The sequence below is a fragment of the Lagenorhynchus albirostris genome, chromosome 2 (genome assembly GCF_949774975.1).
Source record: "Lagenorhynchus albirostris chromosome 2, mLagAlb1.1, whole genome shotgun sequence".
NCBI lineage: Eukaryota > Metazoa > Chordata > Mammalia > Artiodactyla > Delphinidae > Lagenorhynchus > Lagenorhynchus albirostris.
Genome location: NC_083096.1, coordinates 73202428 through 73223663, shown reverse-complemented (window position 1 = coordinate 73223663; position 21236 = coordinate 73202428). Strand labels below are relative to the sequence as shown.

General features: G+C 50.1%; 1 protein-coding gene across 1 annotated transcript in view; it reads right to left on the bottom strand.

Annotated features, from left to right (window-relative positions):
- Window positions 1-6971: 6971 nt before the first annotated feature.
- Window positions 6972-21236, bottom strand: part of IQGAP3 (IQ motif containing GTPase activating protein 3) — a 40525-nt gene continuing 26260 nt past the window's right edge. The window contains exons 23-38 of the mRNA XM_060136129.1: window positions 19223-19431; window positions 18364-18516; window positions 17905-18068; window positions 17318-17542; window positions 16338-16478; window positions 14849-14933; window positions 14192-14424; window positions 13692-13824; window positions 13494-13596; window positions 12770-12896; window positions 11610-11697; window positions 10657-10869; window positions 9735-9901; window positions 9322-9423; window positions 8773-8881; window positions 6972-8092 (exon numbers count right to left, since the gene is read on the bottom strand). Coding sequence (XP_059992112.1) covers window positions 7979-8092; window positions 8773-8881; window positions 9322-9423; window positions 9735-9901; window positions 10657-10869; window positions 11610-11697; window positions 12770-12896; window positions 13494-13596; window positions 13692-13824; window positions 14192-14424; window positions 14849-14933; window positions 16338-16478; window positions 17318-17542; window positions 17905-18068; window positions 18364-18516; window positions 19223-19431 — 2366 coding nt within the window. The 3' untranslated portion in view covers window positions 6972-7978. The remainder of the gene's footprint in view (window positions 8093-8772; window positions 8882-9321; window positions 9424-9734; window positions 9902-10656; window positions 10870-11609; window positions 11698-12769; window positions 12897-13493; window positions 13597-13691; window positions 13825-14191; window positions 14425-14848; window positions 14934-16337; window positions 16479-17317; window positions 17543-17904; window positions 18069-18363; window positions 18517-19222; window positions 19432-21236) is intronic.

Sequence of the window (21236 nt, the reverse complement as noted above, 5' to 3'; positions counted from 1 at the left end):
GCACACGGGCTCAGTATTTGTGGTGCACAGGCTTAGTTGCTCTGTGACATGTGAGATCTTCCCAGACCAGGGCTCGAACCTGTGTCCCCTGCATTGGCAGGCGGATTCTTAACCACTGCACCACCACGGAAGTTCCTACTTCTTTTCTTTTCAATTGAAGTATAGTTGATTTACAATATTGTGTTAGTTTCAGGTGTACAGCAAAGTGACTCGGTTATATATGTATAGATCTATATCCTTTTTTCAATTCTTTTCCATTATAGTTTATTAAAAGCTATTGAATATAGTTCCTTGTGCTATACAGTAAATCCTTGCTGTTCAAAGCGCTTGTTACTTCTAACATACTAAAGTATCTGTCTTTCTTTACAATGTCAACACCATGAGGGCATCAATCTATGTCTGCTTTGTTTAACGACGGATCCCAAGTACCTAGGATAGTGCCTGGCACAGAGACGGCACTTAATAAATATTTGCTGAAGGACTGAATTTTTAAAAATACTTGCTGTCGGCAAGGTCGTGGTAAGACTAACACTTCTATGCCCTCTTAGTGGGACTATAAATTGGTGTAATAGAGTTTTAAATAAACTTTTAATTTTGGAATAGTTTTCAATTTACAGAAAAGTTGCAAAAACAGTACAGAGAGTTCCTGTATATCCCTAAGGTTAACATCTTACATTGTTGTGGTACATTTGTCAAAACTAAGAAACCAATATTAGCATATTATTATTAACTAAACTCTAGACTTTATTCATTTTCACCAGTTTTCCCATTGGTGTCCTTTTTTCTGTCCCAAGATTCAGTCCAGGGTACCACATAGCATTTGGCAATCTGTATTTTTAAAATGTGTGCTCCTTGCCGAGGAAGGGGCCTTCTTATGCTACACTGGGAGTGGTAGGAAGGCAACTGAGAGGTTTCGCAAGCCCCACGAGGGCAGATTTGTGTTGATTTGCAAGAGTCAGGCTGGGCTTCATTCTGGATCAAGGAGTACTGGCCCCATAGGGTGTACCGGTTTTCTCTCACCTTCTGTGCCCTCTTTCTTTGTTAATTGATACAGATTTGCTGGAGGACATTAGGTCACATGCATAAAGTGCCTTTAAAAGGTGCCTACCCTTTGACACAGCAACTTCCCTTCTAGGAGCATAATCCAAGGAAATAAACCCAGGCACAAAGATTTAGGTAGAAAGATGAATCAGGAAGGAATCTTTGTAAATAATAAAACATGGCGCTGAGGAATTTCAGCAAGCAGGGATCTGTCAGGAGACGCTGATAGCACTCAGGGTTGTAAGGAATGAGATGACTTGACCTGGGAAAGATGACACGCTGACCCCTCTAGGGATCTCAGTGTCAGAAACTGCTGGCTGTCTCTCCAGGGTGCTGCCAGCTGGTGACTCAGCTTCAACTGGCTTTCCTTCCTGGGTGCCACCCTCAGAATTCAAATTCTGATTGCAGAAGGGAAGGGAGTCTGTGTCTATTCTATAGCCTTGAGCCCAGTGTCCTGGTCAGGGGGAGGCAGATTCTGCTAACCATTAATCCCACCAGTCATTTGGAGGAAGAGAGAATCAGTACCCTAAAGGAAAAGACTCAGGACTTCCCTGGCAGTCCAGTGGTTAAGACTCTGGCTTCCCCTGCAGGGGGCACAGGTTCGCTCCCTGGTCAGGGAACTAAGATCCCGTGTGCCGCATGGCATGGCCAAAAAAAAAAAAAAAAAAAAAAAAGACCCAGAGAGAACAATGCCAACAGAGCCCCCTACAAGGGATTTGCAACATAACATTCTTCTATATATCAAAACTTAACCCTCTAGACGGTTATTTTATAGTGGATGGATTAAGTATATATGGTTATTTTATAGTGGATGGATTAAGTAAATTATGGTATATCCCATTTAATATGGTGAATTTTTTACAGTGTTAAATGGAAAAAGCAGGTTACAAAATAAGAGGCATAGTGTGATTCTAATTACAAATATGATTAGAAGAAAATACATCAAAATATTACAAGTAGCTATCATTTGGTGATGGCATCATGAATTATTTTAACCTTTTTTTGCTTTTTAAATATTTTCTAAATTTTCTACAATGAATATGTGTTATAATCTGGAAAAACCTAATTTTTTAAAATTTCATGCTCTTTGATCTAGTAATTTCTGTCCTAGCATTCTAAGGAGATAATTAGAAATGTAAATAAAGATCTTATACCCAAGGATATCCATTGCAGAATTATATAAATTAATGAAAATGGAAAACTGTCCAATATTATGGGAATGTTAAATATATGAACTATATGGGTTATGTTATAGACATTAATAACATTTTTGAAGAATTTTTTTTTGTTTTTAATTAATTAATTTTATTTTTGGCTGTGTTGGGTCTTCGTTGCTGTGCGTGGGCTTTCTCTAGTTGCAGTGAGCGGGGGCTACTCTTCGTTGCGGTGTGTGGGCCTCTCATTGCGGTGGCCTCTCCTGTTGCAGAGCACGGGCTCTAGGCGCACGGGCTTCAGTAGTTGTGGTACGCAGGCTCAGTAGTTGTGGCTCGTGGGCTCTAGAGCACAGGCTCAGTAGTTGTGGCGCACGGGCTTAGTTGCTCCGCGGCATGTGGGATCTTCCCGGCCCAGGGCTCGAACCTGTGTCCCCTGCTTTGGCAGGCGGATTCTTAACCACTGCACCACCAGGAAAGCCCTGAAGAAATTTTTAAGACATAGAGAATGTTTTTCACAGCTAAATGAATAAAGCAGACTCTAAAATTGCATATATAGTGTGATCTCAGCTACTCCATTCAGTCCCTCTGGTTTAATTCAACAGTACCAATGTGGGACTTCCCTGGTGACTCAGTGGTTAAGACTCTGGGCTCCCAATACAGGGGGACTGGGTTTGATCCCTGCTCAGGGTATTAGATCCCACATGCATGCTGCAACTAAGAGTTCACATGCCACAACTAAGGAGCCCACAAGCTGCAACTGAGGAGCCTGACTGCCAAAGCTAAGACCTGGAGCAACCAAATAAATAAATAAATAAATATTAAAAAAAAACCCCAGAAACCCCAGTGCTAATGCACTTTTTTTTAAAAAATAAATTTATTTATTTATTTTTGGCTGCGTTGGGTCTCCCTTACTGTGTGCGGGCTTTCTGTAGTTGCGGCAAGCGAGAGCTACTCTGTTGCGGTGTGTGGTCTTCTCATTGTGGTGGCTTCTCTTGTTGTGGAGCACAGGCTCTAGGCGTGCGGGCTTCAGTAGTTGTGGTGCGTGGGCTCAGTAGTTGTGGCTCATGGACTCTAGAGCGCAGGCTCAGTAGTTATGGCGCACAGGCTTAGTTGCTCCACAGCATGTTGGCTCTTCCCGGACCAGGGCTCGAACCCGTGTCCCCTGCATTGGCAGGCAGATTCTTAACCACTGTGCCACCAGGGAAGTCCCTGCTGATGCTTTCTTATGTCACATGACTAAAAATATTCCCTGTAGAACAGTTCTTCTCAAGCTGTCTGTAATGAAGGGTGACATCTTAAAATTTCCCATCTGTTATGGACTGATATTTTCGTGAAATACAATAAAAACTAGTTATTAGAAAAATGAAATGAAAAGACTTATAAACTCAATCTTTTATTAGATTCAGGGGTAAAACTGCTGGCTGTGAGTTTCTAAATGCTTGTTCTCAATTTCGGCATGTGTCCCAGTAGCGGACCAGGAACAGCTTGTGGTGCCTAATCCCAGCAGCACTGCTGTAGAACAAGGGACACGCCACTCCTCCGTGATGTTCACACCTCAGTTCTAGAGCCATAGCGTGTGTTGGCTTTCCTTTTCATAAGACTAGTATAAGCTCACTGTAAGAACAGCATAGAAAGATACTTCCTCCTCCCCAAAGGTGACCACTGCCACGTTTCTTGTGTATCTTTCCAAACAACATGTACCATTGACAGCTTTTCACATCATTGCACTCAGATCTAGCTCATCATTTCTATTGGCTGCATAATGTAGCATTGTGTGGCTGCCTTTCTAAGATCATCACCATTACAAATAATACTGCAACAAACGCTCGGGAGCTCTTTGCTCCCTTATCCAGGTGTCTCCACAGGAAAAATTCCTTACTGGGTATGTATGCTTACATTAAAAAAAATAAATATAATTCACATACCATAAAATTCACCCTTTTAAGGTGTACAATCAGGTGGTTTTTTACTATATTCACAGAGCTGTGCAGCCATCCCCACTATTTAATTAATATTTTCAACATCCCCCAAAGAAACCCCATATCCATGAGCAGCCACTTTCCGTTCTCCCCTTTCCCCAGGCCCTGGCAACCACTAATCTACTTTCTGTTCCGGACATTTCATATAAATGAAATCATACAATATATGACCTTTTGTGTTTGGCTTTCACTTAGCATAATGTTTTCAAGGTTCTTCCATGTCGTAGCATATATCAGTACTTCCTTTTGATGGCTGAATAATATTCCATTGTATGGATATATCACCTTTTGTTTATCTATTCATCAGTTGATGAACATTTGGATTATTTCCACTTTTTGGCTACTATGAATCATGATGCTATGAACATTTATGTACAGATTTTTGTGTGGACGTATGCTTTCCATTTTCTTGGGTATATACCTAGGAGTGAAATTGCTGGCTCATATGGTAACTCTATGTTTAAAATGCTGAGGAACTGCCAAATTGTTTTCCAAAGTGGCTCCACTATTGTACAAGCTCCCTCGCAATATATGACTTGTAATTTCTCCACATCCTCACCACTTGTTATTACCTACTTTACTTTAGCCATCCTAGTGGGGGTGAAGTGGTATCTCATGATTTTGACTTGCATTTTGTTAATGACTAATGATGTTGAGCATCATTTCATGTGCTTATTAGCCATCTGTATATCTTCTTTGGAGAAATGGCTTTTCGAATTCTTTGCGCATTTAGTTGGGCTTTTTATTTTTGAGTTGTAAGAGTTTCTTTTTTTTTTTTTTAATTTCTTCCTCCCTCCCTCTCTCCCTCCCTTTCTGTGTTGGGTTTTTGTTGCCGTGCATGGGCTTTCTCTAGTTGCAGCGAGCAGCGGTACTCTTTGTGGCGGTGCGCGGGCTTCTCATTGTGGTGGCTTCTCTCATTGCGGAACATGGGCTCTAGGCGTGCGGGCTTCAGTAGTTGTGGCTCGCGGGCTTAGTTGCTCCGCGACATGCGGGATCTTCCCGGACCAGGGCTCGAACCCGCGTCCCCTGCACTGGCAGGAGGATTCTTAACCACTGTGCCACCAGGGAAGACCCATAAGAATTCTTTATACATTGTAGATATAAATCCCTTGTCAGATATATAGTTTGAAAATATCTTCTCGCATTTTGTGGGTTGTCTTTTTATTTTCTTGCAAGTGTCCTTTGAAGCACAAGTTTTGAATTTTGATGAAGTTCAATTTATCTATCAATACTTTTTCTTTTGTGGCTTGTGCTTTCAGTGTCTAAAGAAACCATTGCTTAATCCAAAGTCATGAAAATTTATGTGTTTCTTCTAAGAGTTTTATAGTTTTAGCTCTTATGTCTAGGTTTATGATGTTTTAATTTTTGTTTATGGTGTGAGGTAGGGGTCCAACTTCATTCTTTTGTATGTGGATATCCAGTTGTCCCAGCACCATTTGTTGAAAAGACTACTCTTCCCCCCATTGCATTGTCCTGGCACCCTGCACTTATATTTCTGATGTTGCCAAATTGTCCTCCGAGGAGGTTGCACTGGTGTATAGCCCCAACCATTGGAGCTAAGTGTCTGTATCTCAGATTGGGCATCAACAGTTAGGAGAAGACTTGATGAACTGAAGCTCATCAGAGACCATCACTAGGGTCGAGTCAGGTGAGCCTGGAAGAAGAGAGTGGCATGAGAGTGTGGGGTGAAGGAAGTGGAAATGCTTCAGAGAAGAGAATCATGCAAGGGAATATAATCTGAGCAGATGGGCCCGAGTTTAAAGACTTTTTGCCCCTTACCAGCTGTGTAGCGTTGGGTAGTTATCTAATCCTCTGAATCACAGTTTCATCATCTGTTAAACAAAAATGGTGACTGCTTACCTTTGTAGAGTTTTTGTGAGGAACAAGTGTTTGTAAATATCCCAGCAATAACGGTAGCTGTTGTGACTTTTCTACATGTGGTGCCTGCAGCTGAGATCATGTGATTGTGGGGGGGCATCACAGTGGGATAGTGTTGGAGCCATTTGGTGAGTGTGAGACTTTTAATGATGACTGATCCTGTACAGAAACTTGGATCCACTGGTACGTGTCACTGTCACCCAGAGCGAGGCGGTACTTGAAGTTTTTGCTGTGACATGTTAAGGGGGGGGAGAGGATGTGACTGAGATTGAATGTGACAGCAAGACAGATCCTGAGTGACAGAATGGAACGGAGTGCAGGGAGATGGGCTGCACTGGGCAAACTTGTGTGCACCCGCCCAGTAGGAGCTGCTTGGGAGTTCTGATGTCAGGACGGGTGTCTGTATAGACTGTCCCCTCCTCCAGACTCCCCTCCGTGCTTCCTGAAACCTGGGAGGAAAGGAGGGCGGCTTTCCTCATGGACATGGGATTTTGATCATAGTGTAGAACCCACGATACTAAGAAGCTGTGGCTCAAGCACCTTTAGTGTCATCACCCAAGGCTCAGGAAAAGAATTTGCAGCAAATGTGTGCAAAACGGATGAAGTAGAAGCTGGACTGGTTTCTCCTCCTCTTGGCTTTAGTCTTCAGAGTGGCTGATAAAAGCAGAATCAAAACCTAAGCATTTCTTCCTACTCTCTGTCCCCTGGGGGAGGGAAGAGAGGAATAAACGCCACATCTCATTAAGCATTGATGAGCTCAGGCAGGCAGAGTGGGCCCACAGCCGAGGCAGGCAGGAGGCTGGGGGAGGCTGCAGGAAGGACTTCCCCGCCCACCAGGGAACATCTGTCCCAGAACTTGGAGGCCTGCGCAGGAAGTGAAATAAGGGGTTAACAACAGATGTGGGGGTAACAACTGCTTTTATTAAAATGAAATCAGAAGGGCCACAGGGACAGGAAGCTGGGTAGATGTGGGGACAAGAGAGAGACAGTGGCTGAGACAAGACGGCAGATCTATGGAAACTGCCTGGAAGAGTCAGATCTAAGGTGCAAGAATCCTGAGGGTGAGAGAGAAAAGGGGAAGACTGCTTTTTGTACCGTATGAAGCTGAAGTAATGAGATCTTAAACACGAGTGATCCAAGGTGACTTTATATACAACGTATAAAAGATTGGCATGAATATTAGTTTGAACAGGGAAATGGGAACTCTTTCTCTGAGCTCAAAAAGAAAGAAAGCCATGATTAAGGCTGCACAGAGTACAGGGGTAGGAGAGAATAAATACCCTAGTGACCCGCATGTAAAACAGACTGTAAACAAGGGAATGCGATTTGAGGTTAACAGAGGGTCATCTTGCCTAGGCCGCCTTGGATGGCAACCGTGTCACAATGCCACATGGGCATTCACGGGCGCTGTCCACCCGGTGTGAGGGTGACGGGCTGGAGGGTGTGAGGCGTCACAGAGTGGCCTGGGCTTCAGCAGGGCAGGAACACACATAGCTGATGAAGTGGGAGTGGGGACAGGGACCCTCTGACTTTGGGGTCTGCGAAGGGAAGGGAGGCAGCAGGAAATCAGGCCGCTGGGGCAGTGCTCACGGTATTGGGAGGGGAGCAGCAGACGCAAGAGCAATAGCTTTCTCAGGTCAAAGGGCAGGCCCTAGGTTCATTCCCTACCATCTGGCTGGAAAACCGTGGGGTTCTGGGACTTCAAAGCCACACAGCCAGACTCAGAGACAGGGTTCGCTTGAGCCAATTAGAGTCCCTGCCTGTGGCCAGGTAGACAAACTCCTCCCAGCTGGGGAAAGGGTGAGACTCCTCGAGCCCTGCCCAGTCCTGAGCTCTGGGGGTCTGCAGGGAAGTGGAATAGTGCATTAGTGTTAAGAAAAGCATCCAGCGAGGTAAGAAAGGCTTGGGTAGCACCCACTGCCTCTGTCACTTCCGCAAGAATTTCTTGTTGAGGAGGAAGATGAGAAGGTTGACGTTGACCTTGGCCTTGTTGAAGAGTTTCATGACAGCCACACCCTCGTATTGGAGCTGCAGGAGGTCCTAGGAGGGAGGGAAGGGGCAGGGAAGCAAGTTTGAGGGTTTCTCACGGTGGCCCATACAGCTAGTCTATAAAACACTAACATCTTGGAGACTTACACAGTCATCCAGTGGCACTGGCCACTGAAGTGGGCATTGAAACCCCCTGCACAGATGAGGAAACCGAGGCCAAGAGACAAGTACAGTGACTTGACCAAATGTCAATTCAAGCAGAGCCAGGGCTTGAAATCATTTAAAAGACAAAACAGCAGAGCAAAAAGATTTGGATTTAAAATCACTGCTTCCCTGAACACTGGCTTATGACTTAGGCCGGCTTCTTAACCTTTTAGTCTCAGAGCCTATAAAATAGGGATAATGCTTGAGAGTTTCGGAGAGGATTAAATGAGGTAATGTGTAAAGTCCCTGACATGTGATAGGGCTTCAAATGTTAATCCTGCTCTGACATCACCAGCCCACTCCACTCTCCTGATGCTTGGCAGTGGGGTCTGTGTCAGGGCACGGGGACAGAGAGGCCTGGGCTACACAGACCATCACCCTTCTCTTCAGGAATAGACGATACGGATTGGGTGGGGAACAGAGCTGATGTCATCCGCGGCCCAGAGAAGCCAGGCGAGGCTGCCATCTCTAGGCTAGCACCGAAAGCCCATCGGGTGTCTTGAGGGCTCATGGGAGTGTCCCCTCACCTGATAGTGAAGCTGAAATCGCTCCATGTCCACACCCAGGAACTTGGCATTTACTTCGAACTTTCCTGCCTCATCTCCAGGGGTGATGTCAAAGATCACATTTCTGAAGCTATCAAGAACAGGATTCAAAACAGGGACCCACTGCGTCTTTCCAGGGCCACAGCCGCACTCTTCCACCCACTGCTGCTCATCCCAGGCAGTGCTGTGAGTCACCCAGAGCCAGGCTTCCCCTCTATCACTCTCTTTCTCCTCCCACTTTTACCTCTGCTTACACCTCAGCTCTTCTCTCTGCCCAGCCCTAATCAACTGTCCTCTCCTCCAGGACACCTTCCCAGCATCTTCTGCCTTGGGGTGTCTAGAACTGTGCCAGACCACACCCACTGCCCTTAACTCTGTCTGGAAATGTCGTGTCTTCCCCATTGTTCTAGCAGCTCCTTCAAGGCAGGGACCATGCATCTCCTTCCCTCCCACCTGGTGCCCAGCCCAGAGCCCCACCCCCAGGTTAGGACATGGGAGAGGTCTGACATTCTGCCCTCCAAAGACACATACTGAGAGGTGGGAAGATCTTCAATTTCCACCAAGACACCCTTCTCCAGGAGCTGGGCAGCAGTGTAATGGAGAGACGGCTGCTTCTTCCCTTTCCCAGAACTCCTGAGGAAGAAAAGGCCCCAGAGAATTCATCTAACAAATCCTTCAACACCAAAGACACTAGTGCTCTCTGTGGCTGGTAGGAAGGAAATTAGACCCCGAGGAAGACTTCTCACTGGTGGAAGACAAGAGGAGGGGGCTGCACTTGAACCCAAGACTTTGCGAGTGAAACTCAAAGACCAGAGTCAGGAAGGGACCATGCTGTTCTGGGGTGAGATGTCCCTATCAAAGCTGGGAAAGAGTGGGGCAAAGGTCGACATGGGCAGGAGGAGAGGTCACAGGTAAGCTTCAAAGTGTAGGAAGGGAGCACCTACTTGGAGCTGGGGGCCAGGTGGTCCAGGCAGGCCCGGATGTACTGGCTGTAGTAGTCGCCCTGCTCCTCATAAAAGGTGGCCTTACTGCTCAGGGCCTGGAACGTGGCCTGGAGCTTCACCAGCTCTGCCTTCCGCCGCTGCCGGTGCCTGCGCTGGTTGCGGATGTCCTGGGGTTGGGGGCACCAGGGGAGGGGTGAGTTGACCCTTCCTGGCAGGAGAATCTCAGGGTCTGATTCAGGCCCGAGAACAACTCACTGTAAGGATCTTTAGGAAGAGCAGGAAGAGGAAGATTTCAAGGTTGTTTTCCCTAGGACGAGGGCAATCTCAAGGACCCTATCCCAAACCCTTGAAGGACGTTTCCAGGGCCTCTCCCCCATTGAGGAGTAACTGTTCCACGGCTCCTTGTTTTTTAGTGAAAGAGTTTCAAGAATACTCCCTTCCCTGACGAATTTTGAGACCTTTCCTTCAAAAAGGACCCTTGGAGATCGCTTGGGCTTCCCCTGGCTGGTGACAATTTTGGGTAGGCACTCACCAGGGAGAGGCCTGCCCTTGAGGTGCCAGCACCATGGACATGCGTGCGCGCACACACACGCGCACACACACGCACACGCGCACACGCACACACACACGCGCGCACACGCACGCACGCACACGCACACGCACACGCGCGCGCACACACGCACACACGCACACGCACGCACACACACGCGCGCACACGCACGCACACACACACGCACACGCGCACACGCACACACACACGCACGCACGTGCACACACGCGCACACACGCACGCACACACACGCACGCACACACGCACACGCACGCACACACACACACACACGCACACACATACACGCACACTCACTCCCTCTCTCTCTCTCTCTTTCTCGCCCTTCCGCTCCCTCCAGGCCCAGGCCGTTACCTTGGCCAGTTCGTCTACCAGCCCCTGGTAGCCGTCGCTGGCGCTGACCAAAGCCAGGCCCTCCAGTCGGCGCAGGTTCCGCAGGACACGCTGTTGCTTCTCTGCCAGCGGCAGGAGGGAGTGAGCTGTCAGCGAGCGGTGTCGTCGCAGCGACACTGGGGTCTGGGCTTCACAGGCCTGGCGTCGGCACATCAGCCGCTTGTGGGCTGCTTCCTGGGGGGCAGAGATGCGGAGGGGTCTAGCAGGCCCTACCATTCTGCCCCCAGGCCATGGTCCGGGGGGAGGGGCGGGGTGAGGTGGCTTGTGAACATCAAAGTGTACAGCCTCGCAGATGCTGAAGGGCCTCGCGGGTCACCTGAGAGGAAGAGCGGCCAAGGGGGCCCCGCTAGGAGTACAGCATAAAGGATTCCGGTAGACACTGGCTGCGACTCCCAACGACGGAGCTTTGTGATGGCTCCAGGGTATCTGGGCTTCTCTCCCTCCTTCTGTCCTGCGTTGTGGGACAGGCCTCTACTGGTTGTCCCCACCTGTTCTCTGGGAAGCCCCTGGCTGAGTCTGTACTCCAGCTGGCCCAGCTTGCCCCTGGCCACCCACCACTCAGCACCTTCTCCTGCCTCCAGGCCCTCAAGCAGCCCACTCCCTGCGCTGAGCACCGGCCCTTCGGTGCTCTCCAAGGGAGCCTGCCCAGACTGCCTCTCTGCACCCCCAGCAACTCCTAGCACTGACAGCAGGGGCTGGGGTCCCTGCAGGCTCACTCTTATTTCAATGGGGAGTAGGGAGGGAGGTGGAGTCTTGGCACTCTGCAGCCTGAGGGCCTCTGGGGGTCAAGGGCAGAGGCCTCGGTCCCCCAGAGCTCACATCACTGGTGAGCACAGCTGTCTTCCCGGGAAAGGCATCAGCCATGCTGGTGGGGGGCGAAAGAGACAGTACCTGTGGGCCAGCCTGCCGCTCACCTGCTCTCTGGAGGCCGAGAGGGACAGGATCTCCTTGAGGGAATCCCCAGAGTGGAACTGCATGATTTCAGCCAGCATCTGCTTGGTGCTGCAGGAGGGGAGCGAGGGGGGAGAGGTGAGGGACAGGGGGAGGGTCTGGACATGGGGCTGGCTAGGGAGCTGAGAGTAAGTGGACCTTGCCCCGCATCACGGCTACCAGGGACGCTTGGGTGGTAAGGAGAGAGGGTGCGATGGGGGTAGGTGTTGTGAGAACATAACCAGGAGGAAGACCCAGGAGGTGGGGTGATGGGTCTGTGATACAGAACTACCATGGTTCCGAACACACTGTGCTCTCTTACACCTCTGTGTCCTCTGCCTACAATGCCTCCCACAAATGGTCTTCCTTTGAGTCCTTTGGCTGAAGGACACACTTCCTCCTCTGTGAGACCTTTTCTACCTAGGTGTCCCTCTGAGCTCTCACGCACCTGACACCCACCTCCCTCTTGGCGGCTCTCTGATGTGTACTCACCCCTAGCCTCGCCCCACTGTAAGGGCTTTGATGGCAGGACAGAGCTGAACACCCTGCTCACTGGTTTACCAGGTGAATGGGTGAGCAGAGGGACTGCCTTGCTGGCAGGGGGATCAAAGTGGCAACCTGGCTCCTCTTCTGCCTGGATGACCAGCCCAGCCCTGCTGGGGGTCCTCCCTCACTTTTGCAGAACTGGGGTTGAAAAGCTCCATGCCCATCTCCTGACCATCACTCGTAAGGACAGGGAATTAGAACACGAGTTCCCCCACCGACCGGCTATGGGACTTTAGGCAAGTCACTTAACCCAAGTTTCTTTCTTCCACTGGAAGGCAGGGAAACCATCATCTACCTCACCATTTGTCCCTTAGGTTAAATGATGTGTAAGAAAGCATTTGGTAAACAGCACAACAATATGCAAACAACCGTGTTGCCAATGTCCTAACTATTCCTTTGCCTTCAGCCACAAGACAGCGCAAAAAGCTGAGGCCACCAGAAGGGAAACAGCTGAGACTGCAGCAAGGGGAAGGCCAATTCGGCTTCAGGGAGAACTTTGTGAAGGATAAGAGAGCCCAGGAGGAAGGTGGGATGGCCACTCCACAGTAGCCATCTTACTGGCCTGGGGAGGCTCAGGGGGCCGAGGCTGCTCTCCCACCTCAGAAGCAGGCTCCGGGCATTGGTGTCGTCAGCATCTGTCTCTAGCCCTTCAAACTTGTTGGTCAGTGTCAGGGACACTTCTAGCTTGCTCAGATCCACGTTCCCATCCGCAGCTACGTTCTCCCCTGAGGCAGGTGAGGAAGGAGAGAGACTAGCACACTTACGCACAGATGGGGCCATGGTAAATAAATACATTGCTCCATGAGCCCCCCTTCCAGGAAGCTTTCCCACACTGCTCTGCGGCACCACCCTGTACCCTCAGCCCTGAGCACCAGCGGAAGGGCTGTTACCCACAGAGCTCACCCTTGCATTACTGGGGCTGTGCCTCCCCAAGCCTGGAGCTCCTGGCTGTCTCCCATCTGTCACCACCTCCACCCTGCCCTTCCACGCCTGTAAGCCAGCATCCTTTCATTCCACAGCTCCTGAAATCCCCCCTCATCAGAGACACGTTTTAAGACCCAAGACAGGCCCTATGCCTCCACGGCTCTCTCGCATGATTGAACTGGCCATTTACATGACGGTACGGGGTCCCCTACTGTCTGTCCACCTTCTCCATATCAGTCTGTCCATCCCAGGACCAGAGGGAGAGAGGGAGAGCGTGTAACCAGCTTCCTGGCACACGTCCCCGACTGAACAAAAACTCGAGGGGGCACGTTCCCACGCCCTGCTCACCTGACTGCCCGCCCCCGCCGCCCACCCCAGCTGTCAAGGATGGCACGTACCGATGAGGTCAGAGACGGTGGGCAGCTCCCCAAGGTCCTCCAGGAGCTCGTGCAGGGGGTCGCGGTGATCAGGGGCGATCCAGTCCTGGTGTTCTAGCAACAGCTATAGGATGGAGGGAGAAAAAGAGATGCAGAGTTTGAACCAGGCCTTCCAGGGCCAGCCCACCTACCCAGCGCCCCCAGGTTGCCGCCTCTCACCCTGTGCGTGTTGACCAGCTCCCCCACGGTGATGTACACCACAGGTTTGGCCACAGCCACCATGTCTGAGTACTCATCCATCGCAAAGCGCTCTTCTGGCTCTGGCACGTGGCAGGCTCGGCAGATGAACCTCCTACCTCCAGAGGAAGATCATGTGAGAGGGTGGGGCGGGCCGGCACCCGCCACATTTCTGTTCCCATCAGCCTTCCGCCGGCCCTCTCCAGTGACCGCTCAAGCCAACTGTGACTCTCCAGTCTCGACTCCGGCCCTTCTGTGCTGCTCTACCTTCTCTCCCGGTGGTCCCCTCAAGCCAACTTCCTCCAACAGTCCTCTTTTCTCTCCACTGGGGAGTCCTTCCAACAATCTATCCTCCAACCCACTAACTATACTCTTCACCTCTATGCCTCTCCTCCTCATGGAGTTGAGAGGGGAAGTGGTACGTGAAAGAAGATGGGAAAAGGAGGAGGGGACAGGAGGAACAGGATGCCAGGACCCAAGACCTGAACTTGAGGTGTGTCTCCTCCAGATAGTCGTTCAAGACCCGCAGGTGCTGGTTCTCCCTGGAGAAGGCCTTGCCAGCGGCAGCATGCTGCAGGAGTTGAGCCACAGCCCCCAGGGCGTGGCGCTGGGGGGTGGCCAGGGCGCCGCCTGCTGCCATGGCCACAATGTCGAAGGCGTCGGGGGCCACTACAGCCGGGTTCAGGAAGCGGTAGTACAGGAGGTTCCCTACGACCTGTGGGCACAGGATCGTAGAAGCACCTGGGGTCCGCCTCCACAGCCCCAGCCCCGCTCTCCCAGCTCACCTGGCTGGAAGGACCACCTGCGTCAACCCCGTTATGGTACAGAAGAGTAAACAGACCCAGAGCAGGCCGGGAACTTGCTCAAGGTCACGCAGCAAACTTGAGCAATAGCTGGGACCGGAACCCAGATCTGACAAGTCCAGGGTTGGCCACTGTTAACTCATGTCCTGGGTGTCTTTCCTTCTGCTACCTGAGCACTGCTGGTGAGCCAGGCTCGACTGACAGGGTGGAGAATATTTTCCTTCTTGGATTTTTACAGCATAGGGTTTTCTGTCCTTTTGCGTCAGTCTGGGGGTTCACAGGCACCATCGGGGCAAAGGAGAGCGCAAGAGGTGGGGGATGGGAGACAACACTTGCCTTATAGACCTCATTCTCTGTGGCGTCGGGGAACTTCTCTGCCAGAGTTGTCTTCAGGACCTTGGCCACATATCGCATCCCATACCTGGGGGCAAAGCAATAGGTGCGCTATGGTCCTACCCACCCACCCCAGGCCTGAGTGCCTGCTTCTCCTTCCCTGGGCTCAGCCACCCGAGAGCTGAGCTCAAGCACTGGCCCTCCCCTATCCACAGCCAGCTCCCTGCTGCCTTCCTCCAAACATCTCTGGGCCTTGTCCCTCCCTCCTGCCCTTATGTCAGCACCAAGGACCAGGGCCCAGTCAGCCACTAAGCTCTCACGCAGCCTCCAACCTGGCCTGAGAGCCTCTTCTTTGGTCCCCCTTAGTCTCCCCTGGGAAACACCCCAGATCCCAATATTCATCCCGCACTCCCCACAGAGGCACCTTTAGCCTGTACCTCAGGTGTCTGACACCCACAGCCAGAATCCCATCCCAGGACAGCCTGGGAGGCTCTGAGGCTGTTATCACAGAGCATCTGTGAAGGGCCTGGTCAGGGCTAGAGGCAGGGGCCGAGGAGCACAATGAACTGGAGTAGAAGCATCCAGTCCTGATTCTACCACTAACCAGAGATGTCAGCTTAGGCTGTTGTGCTCCACTTATAAGTTTGTTCCCTCATCTGGAAAATGGGAATGTTCATTCTTGCCCTCTGTATCTCATAGTGTTTTTATGAGGATCAAGTGAAACTACATCTGTGAAAGTAACGGTAGTGCTATTTGAACATGCTAGACTTAATTATTATTCCTACTATGGGTGTGCCACCTACAAATTTAATTAAATACCTTTAAAAGCGATTTCCACCTCCTAGGGTGTCAGGGACAGAAGTTTACAGCTCACTGTGTACTTTCCTTTATTAGTCCTAGGACAACCTTTTCTGAATCCTAATTTTAAATCCTTAATCCAGTCCTCCAGGTTTGGAAAGCAGGGTACTGAACTCTGTGGGCTCCCCTCTGCAGCATCCCCACCTTGCCCCGTGCACTACTGAGCACCAGAAAGGCAGGTTGGCTGAGTGATGATCTAGATGAGGCCCACCTTCTCACCGTTTTCAATCATCTGTTTTCCAAAAAATAATTATTGACTAAATTTTAAGAAAGGAAAGGACCTTTATCAAGTGTTCACTGGTTTGAAGTTTTCTTATTTTTGACTTTGTGGACTGAAGAGTTTTATATTGTCCACCACTTACACTCAGACAATAATATGTCCCCATAATCACTTGAGGTTCCCTTCTCTGGTCCAGTGATGTCCTGACTGCCCACACAGACCTGCATGCTGTATTCCAGCGCAAGTCTCTAGCCAGGGCTTTGGGCATTCTCCACCCATCTCCTGAAGCCCTTGAGCACCTCGAGACCAGTTTCCCTTCCTGCTTCCATCCTTCAGTATTGCTCTGCTCTCCCCATCACGGCCTGGCCCTCTTGAGATCCTGTGCCTAGGCTGGTGTGCGGCTGTTGCACATACGGAATTTGGTCCGCAGATGAGATGATGGCTGCAAGGAACTTATCGGTCATGGCAAGGAGGTTGCGGAGGGAGATGTCCAGTCGTCTCTGGACCTCGGGGTGGCTCAAGGCCTGCTCTGGGGTGATGTCATAGGGGAGGTGGCTATGGGCAGAGAGAGACAAGTTATCAGCCAGAAGCCCCTCCCATGGCCTCCCCTCCCTAAGGCTCTACCCCCTAAATTCATCTAACAACAAGATCTCATACATACACGCTGAGGGCAGCCCAGCATATGCTTAAGGGGATTAGGCCAGAATAAGAGAAAGGACTCGGAGAGGACTAGACTGATGTGGGTGGAAGAAGAAAGAGATGGAGCACCCAGGGGGAGGTGGAAGAGTGTAGGAGGAAATGGAGGACCTGGAGTCTGTGGAAAGATCCTAAGGGGAACCAGAGGGCCACCCTGCATATCTTTGGTAGTTGTGGTGGTGGGAAAGGCTGGGCCACCCCCAAACTATACGCCCGCGTGCCACCCAGAGAAGCCACCAGCACTGCCTACTCTCCTTAGCGGCTCCATTTCCCTAGTACCTATGCACCTGAGTTAATGCCTCCAATCTATAAGGCCAACTTATTTCTCCCCCTATCTCATTTGCCTATTCATCTATAAATTTGAATATTCAACTATACCCCTATCAATAAGGAGTCCATATCCCAACTCCCAGTAAATCTGACCTATCATTTGCAAGCACTGACAATTAAACACATTTGCACATTCATCTGTGCTCATTCTATGTTAAGCACACCAGGTCTGGTGTCATTTACAGCAGTTCCATGTTAATTACCAGAGGGGGTCTAAAGGCTACCACATTTCGTCCTATAGGGCTGGTGTCATATTTGCATAAATCAGCATGCTCATTTATATGCCACCTTCAAAGCACGCTCAAGCTTCCCCAGTGAGGCCCAAGACTGAGCTGATCAGAGAGCTCTCCTTCTGCCCGTCGGCTCACCTGCGCTGCCCTGTCTGGGCCTCGGTCTGGTTGATCCAGCTCTTGTAGAGGTGGACAGGGTCTGTGTGGATGCTGAGCGTCTTGTCCTCCAGCACATCCTGGATCACCTTTCCCAGGATCTCCCGCAGGGCACTTTGCCCCCGCCCGTTACGATAGAATCTCACCACCAGCCTCACCACCGTTGGGTTGCCTGTCACCATGTCCTGGGGCTGCTCCACCTTCGACCTATGGGTCAAGAGGCAATTGAAGCTGGTCTCCTGCCTCTGTGTAAAATAGCTGCTTTTCCTTTTGAGATTTTTGGCTCTTTAAAGCCTGCTCTGTTATCCCTCCTGTTAAGGAATGTCTTGTTATCTCTGTCTCGGCCTTTGTGCTAACATTCTGTCTCGGCCTTTGTGCTAACATGTCAGCGCATGTCCTCCCTGCATGCTGTCCCAGGAGATGGCTTGTCTCCATAGGAGACAGAGAAAAGAGGTCTTCTGATTCCATTTCTACCTTCAAACCTCAATAAATTGTCACCTTGTGAAGGAGCTAATAGTGGCATCTCTTCACCCATTCTCTTCCCATTCCTTTGCATCTGGAAAACCTACTTGATTTCCTCCTGGAGTGCTGTCTTGAACAGCTGGAGCAGGAGATAGGCCTCTCGGCGGTTGGAGGCATAGTTGTATAGACTGAAAATCACTGATTCCATGAACTTGGTGGTTTTGTTCTGCGGCATCTGAAAGATCAGCTTGGCCAGGTAGATGGGTTGAGTCTGTACGCAATGGGGGAGATAAGAATAGCTGATAACGCACCTTGAGGACTAGTGATCAGATAAAGAAAGGTTTTGCTGATTGGAACTTGGAATAGAGAACACTGTCACACTTTCTGGGGGGTACTGGGAACATTCCAGACAAATGAACAGAGGTAGTTTCCTTCCCTGGGTACAAGGCATTAGGACTGTGGGAAAGAACACCTTACTTGCAGGTAAAGGCACAGACATGAAGGCCTCAAGGTCCCAGACCCTCAGGAGATAGTGGAGATATCTCCTTCCAAAGTCCTCTGCTCACCTGGAGCAGGTAGAAGAGGTGTTGGTAAGCTTCTAGTTTCTGCCGTTTCTCTTTGCTCAGCGACTTTAATCCCTTCTGCTTGTCCAGAACCATCATATCTGACAGCTGTTCCTTATTCTTCTTGGTCAGCTTCTTGCAGTGGGAGACCACTTCCTGCAGGGACGGGGGAGCGGGTGATACCACCGACCCAGGCCAGCACAGAGCACAGAACATATGGTCTAGAATCAGTGCCTCGAAGAGCCAGGGCTTTCTGCTGTTCAAGGTATTCAAGGAATGAGCCAAGGGAGATAAACAGTTCTAGGGTGAGAAAGGGCCTCCTACTGCCCCGAGACTCCATCTGGCACCTCTGCTGTCACAGGGTGAGTCCCCAGAGAGAAGTGGGTTACCAGACTGAGGCACCATGTCTATTCGTTTCTGCTATTATTTCTTATTAGACTGTTGTACAGATTTGAGGTGGAGATATCACTATATCACTTCCACCCCGTCACTGCATATTTGTATGGTAATTTACAGTTTAAGGAGCTTTCACATCTATTTTTACATTTGGCCTGGTGAGGTAGGCACTCTCATTATTCCCACTTTACTTTAATGAGGAAACAGACCTAGAGGTTAAAAGACCAGCCCACAGTCCCATCGCTAGGAATCAGCAGAGCCAGCCATTCCAATTTTATGTCCGGTGTTCTTCCTGCTATATCATGTGCCCCAACAAATTACTAGAAGGGCAGAGGACCACTGCACTGAGCCACGTGATAAAATCCAGACATTTAAAAAATATTTGATTAGCAACCAGAGAATGGCCAGCATCACCTCTCCAGAGGCAGCTAGATTTGGGAGAAGGGTGGGCCAGTGGGCCCCTCACCTGCAGGGTGATCCGATTCTTCACCAGCAGGCCAATCTTGATGTCCATGAGATTGAGGTCCTGCTCCAGCTGCTGATTGGACCGGATCTTCCTGACCACCTCTTCCTGGAGCTTCAGCAGCTCTGCCTCAGCCAAGAAGTCCTGGTGGCTTTGATTCAAGAGGTGGGCGAATCTGCATACCACGCTGAGAGGGGGATGGGGCACGTGGACTGGCAGGAGGGACAGAGGCGCCAGGATTAGACATGCCTTCACTAGAGGCTTCCTCTCCAGCCCCCTTCCCCAGTAACCCCTCCCTCAGCGTCCATTCTGCTTGAGGCTAGCAGGTCCCCAACCCCAGCCCTCTTCTAATTAGTTCTGCCTGCAGTTGGAGGGCAGTGGGCAGCCTCCCAGCCAGTCCTGTCCCCGAGCTCCTTATCTTATAACTAGGGATGACACAAGAGCTGTCCTTCCCCTGCCTGGATTCACCCCCAACCTGGGCCTATCTCGGTGACCTCCCACACCAAAGTCAGAGCCCTAGCATCCTCTGATGATCCGTTTAGGCTCCCCTATTCTGATTCACTCCCCACTCCTGCTGGGCCAACTTACTCATCCTTCATTCCAAGTTCACTTCCACCTATCAGCCTCCACTCAGCCCTGCCTGACCCTCACACGACCCTCCTCTGTCAGGAGTGTCTGCGTCAGGGGAGCACAGATAGAAGGAATGTTCAATGGGTTTTATAATATAGGGAGGTCAGAGTTAGATGGATTCTCCTTGAATCTCTTTTGGAATGATATTTGAGCAAAGAGAAGCCTGTGAGCTAAGCTACAGGGAATAACAACAAAATATCAACTAAGACATATAATGTTCACTATGGAACAGAAACTGTTCTAAGTGCTTTAACATACTTAAAACAACCCTGTGAGGTCAGCACACTGTAACTTACTGAGGAAATCACTCCGGCACAGAAAGGGTAAGTAACTTGCCCTAGGTTACACAGCTAGTAAGAAATGAAGGAGTCAGATTTGGAGGATAAACAAAACCAGGCCTGGTCCTTAAAGGCAGTCCAGTAAGGGAAGCAGACAAATAAACCACAATTCTCTACAGTGCGGTTAGTGCTCTGAGAGGGGCAAGCATGGGGACCTTTGGGAAAGTGAAAGCGGGCCACCAAAGGCTACCTGCGGAGTGAAGAAAGGCTTCCGGGAGGAGGTGAGACCCAACCTGATGTCTGTGAAAAGGAGGTGAGAGGGAGTGCACTTCGCTGTTTTAGGAAGTGCTAGAAGTCCATAATGCCTGTAACACAGTGTGGAGGGTGCAGGTGCTGAGGGACAGGGCTGGAGGGCAGTGAGGTCAGAGGTGCAGGGAGAGGTTGGATCAGAGAGTTTTGGAAGCTGTGTTTAGGAGACTGGACTTTATCCCCAGGGCAATGGGGTGTCCCTGACAGGTTTCAAGAAGGAGAGTGACAAGATCACGAGGTTTAATGGGATCACGCTGGCTACTGTGTGGAAGACAGATCTTTGAGGAGTGAAGAATGGATAAACCAATGGAAGACAGCTGATGGCATCTTGGATTCAACGAGATATAGCACCTTAACTCACTTAATCCTCACAACAACCATACCTGATCATTATCTCCATTTTACAAAGGAGAAAATGGAGGCAATAAAGAAGTTTAGTAACTTGCCTAGGGCCACACAGCTAGTAAGTGGCAGTGCCCTGAGTGGAGCTGGGGCTAATGAAATTGGGAGACAGACCTGGGAAAAACAAGTTCTTCCAGAAAAACTATAAACTAAAGAGAAGAAAAAGAGATCAAGGATGGTCAGGGTAGTGGTATTAATGCAACAGCAAGAGAAAAAACAGAAAGGGCCAGGCTGGGGAGAGGTAAGGAGGGAAAAGCAGCTAGCTGCCCGGAAGCAGATGGACCGAGTGTCTGTGGCTAGATAGGGGCAGATGGTACCCCTGCCGGCAGGACAGGGTGGGAAGATGGACTAAGGAGGTAAGGGAGATGATTCCTGAACAGTGTACTCAACCTTGAAGC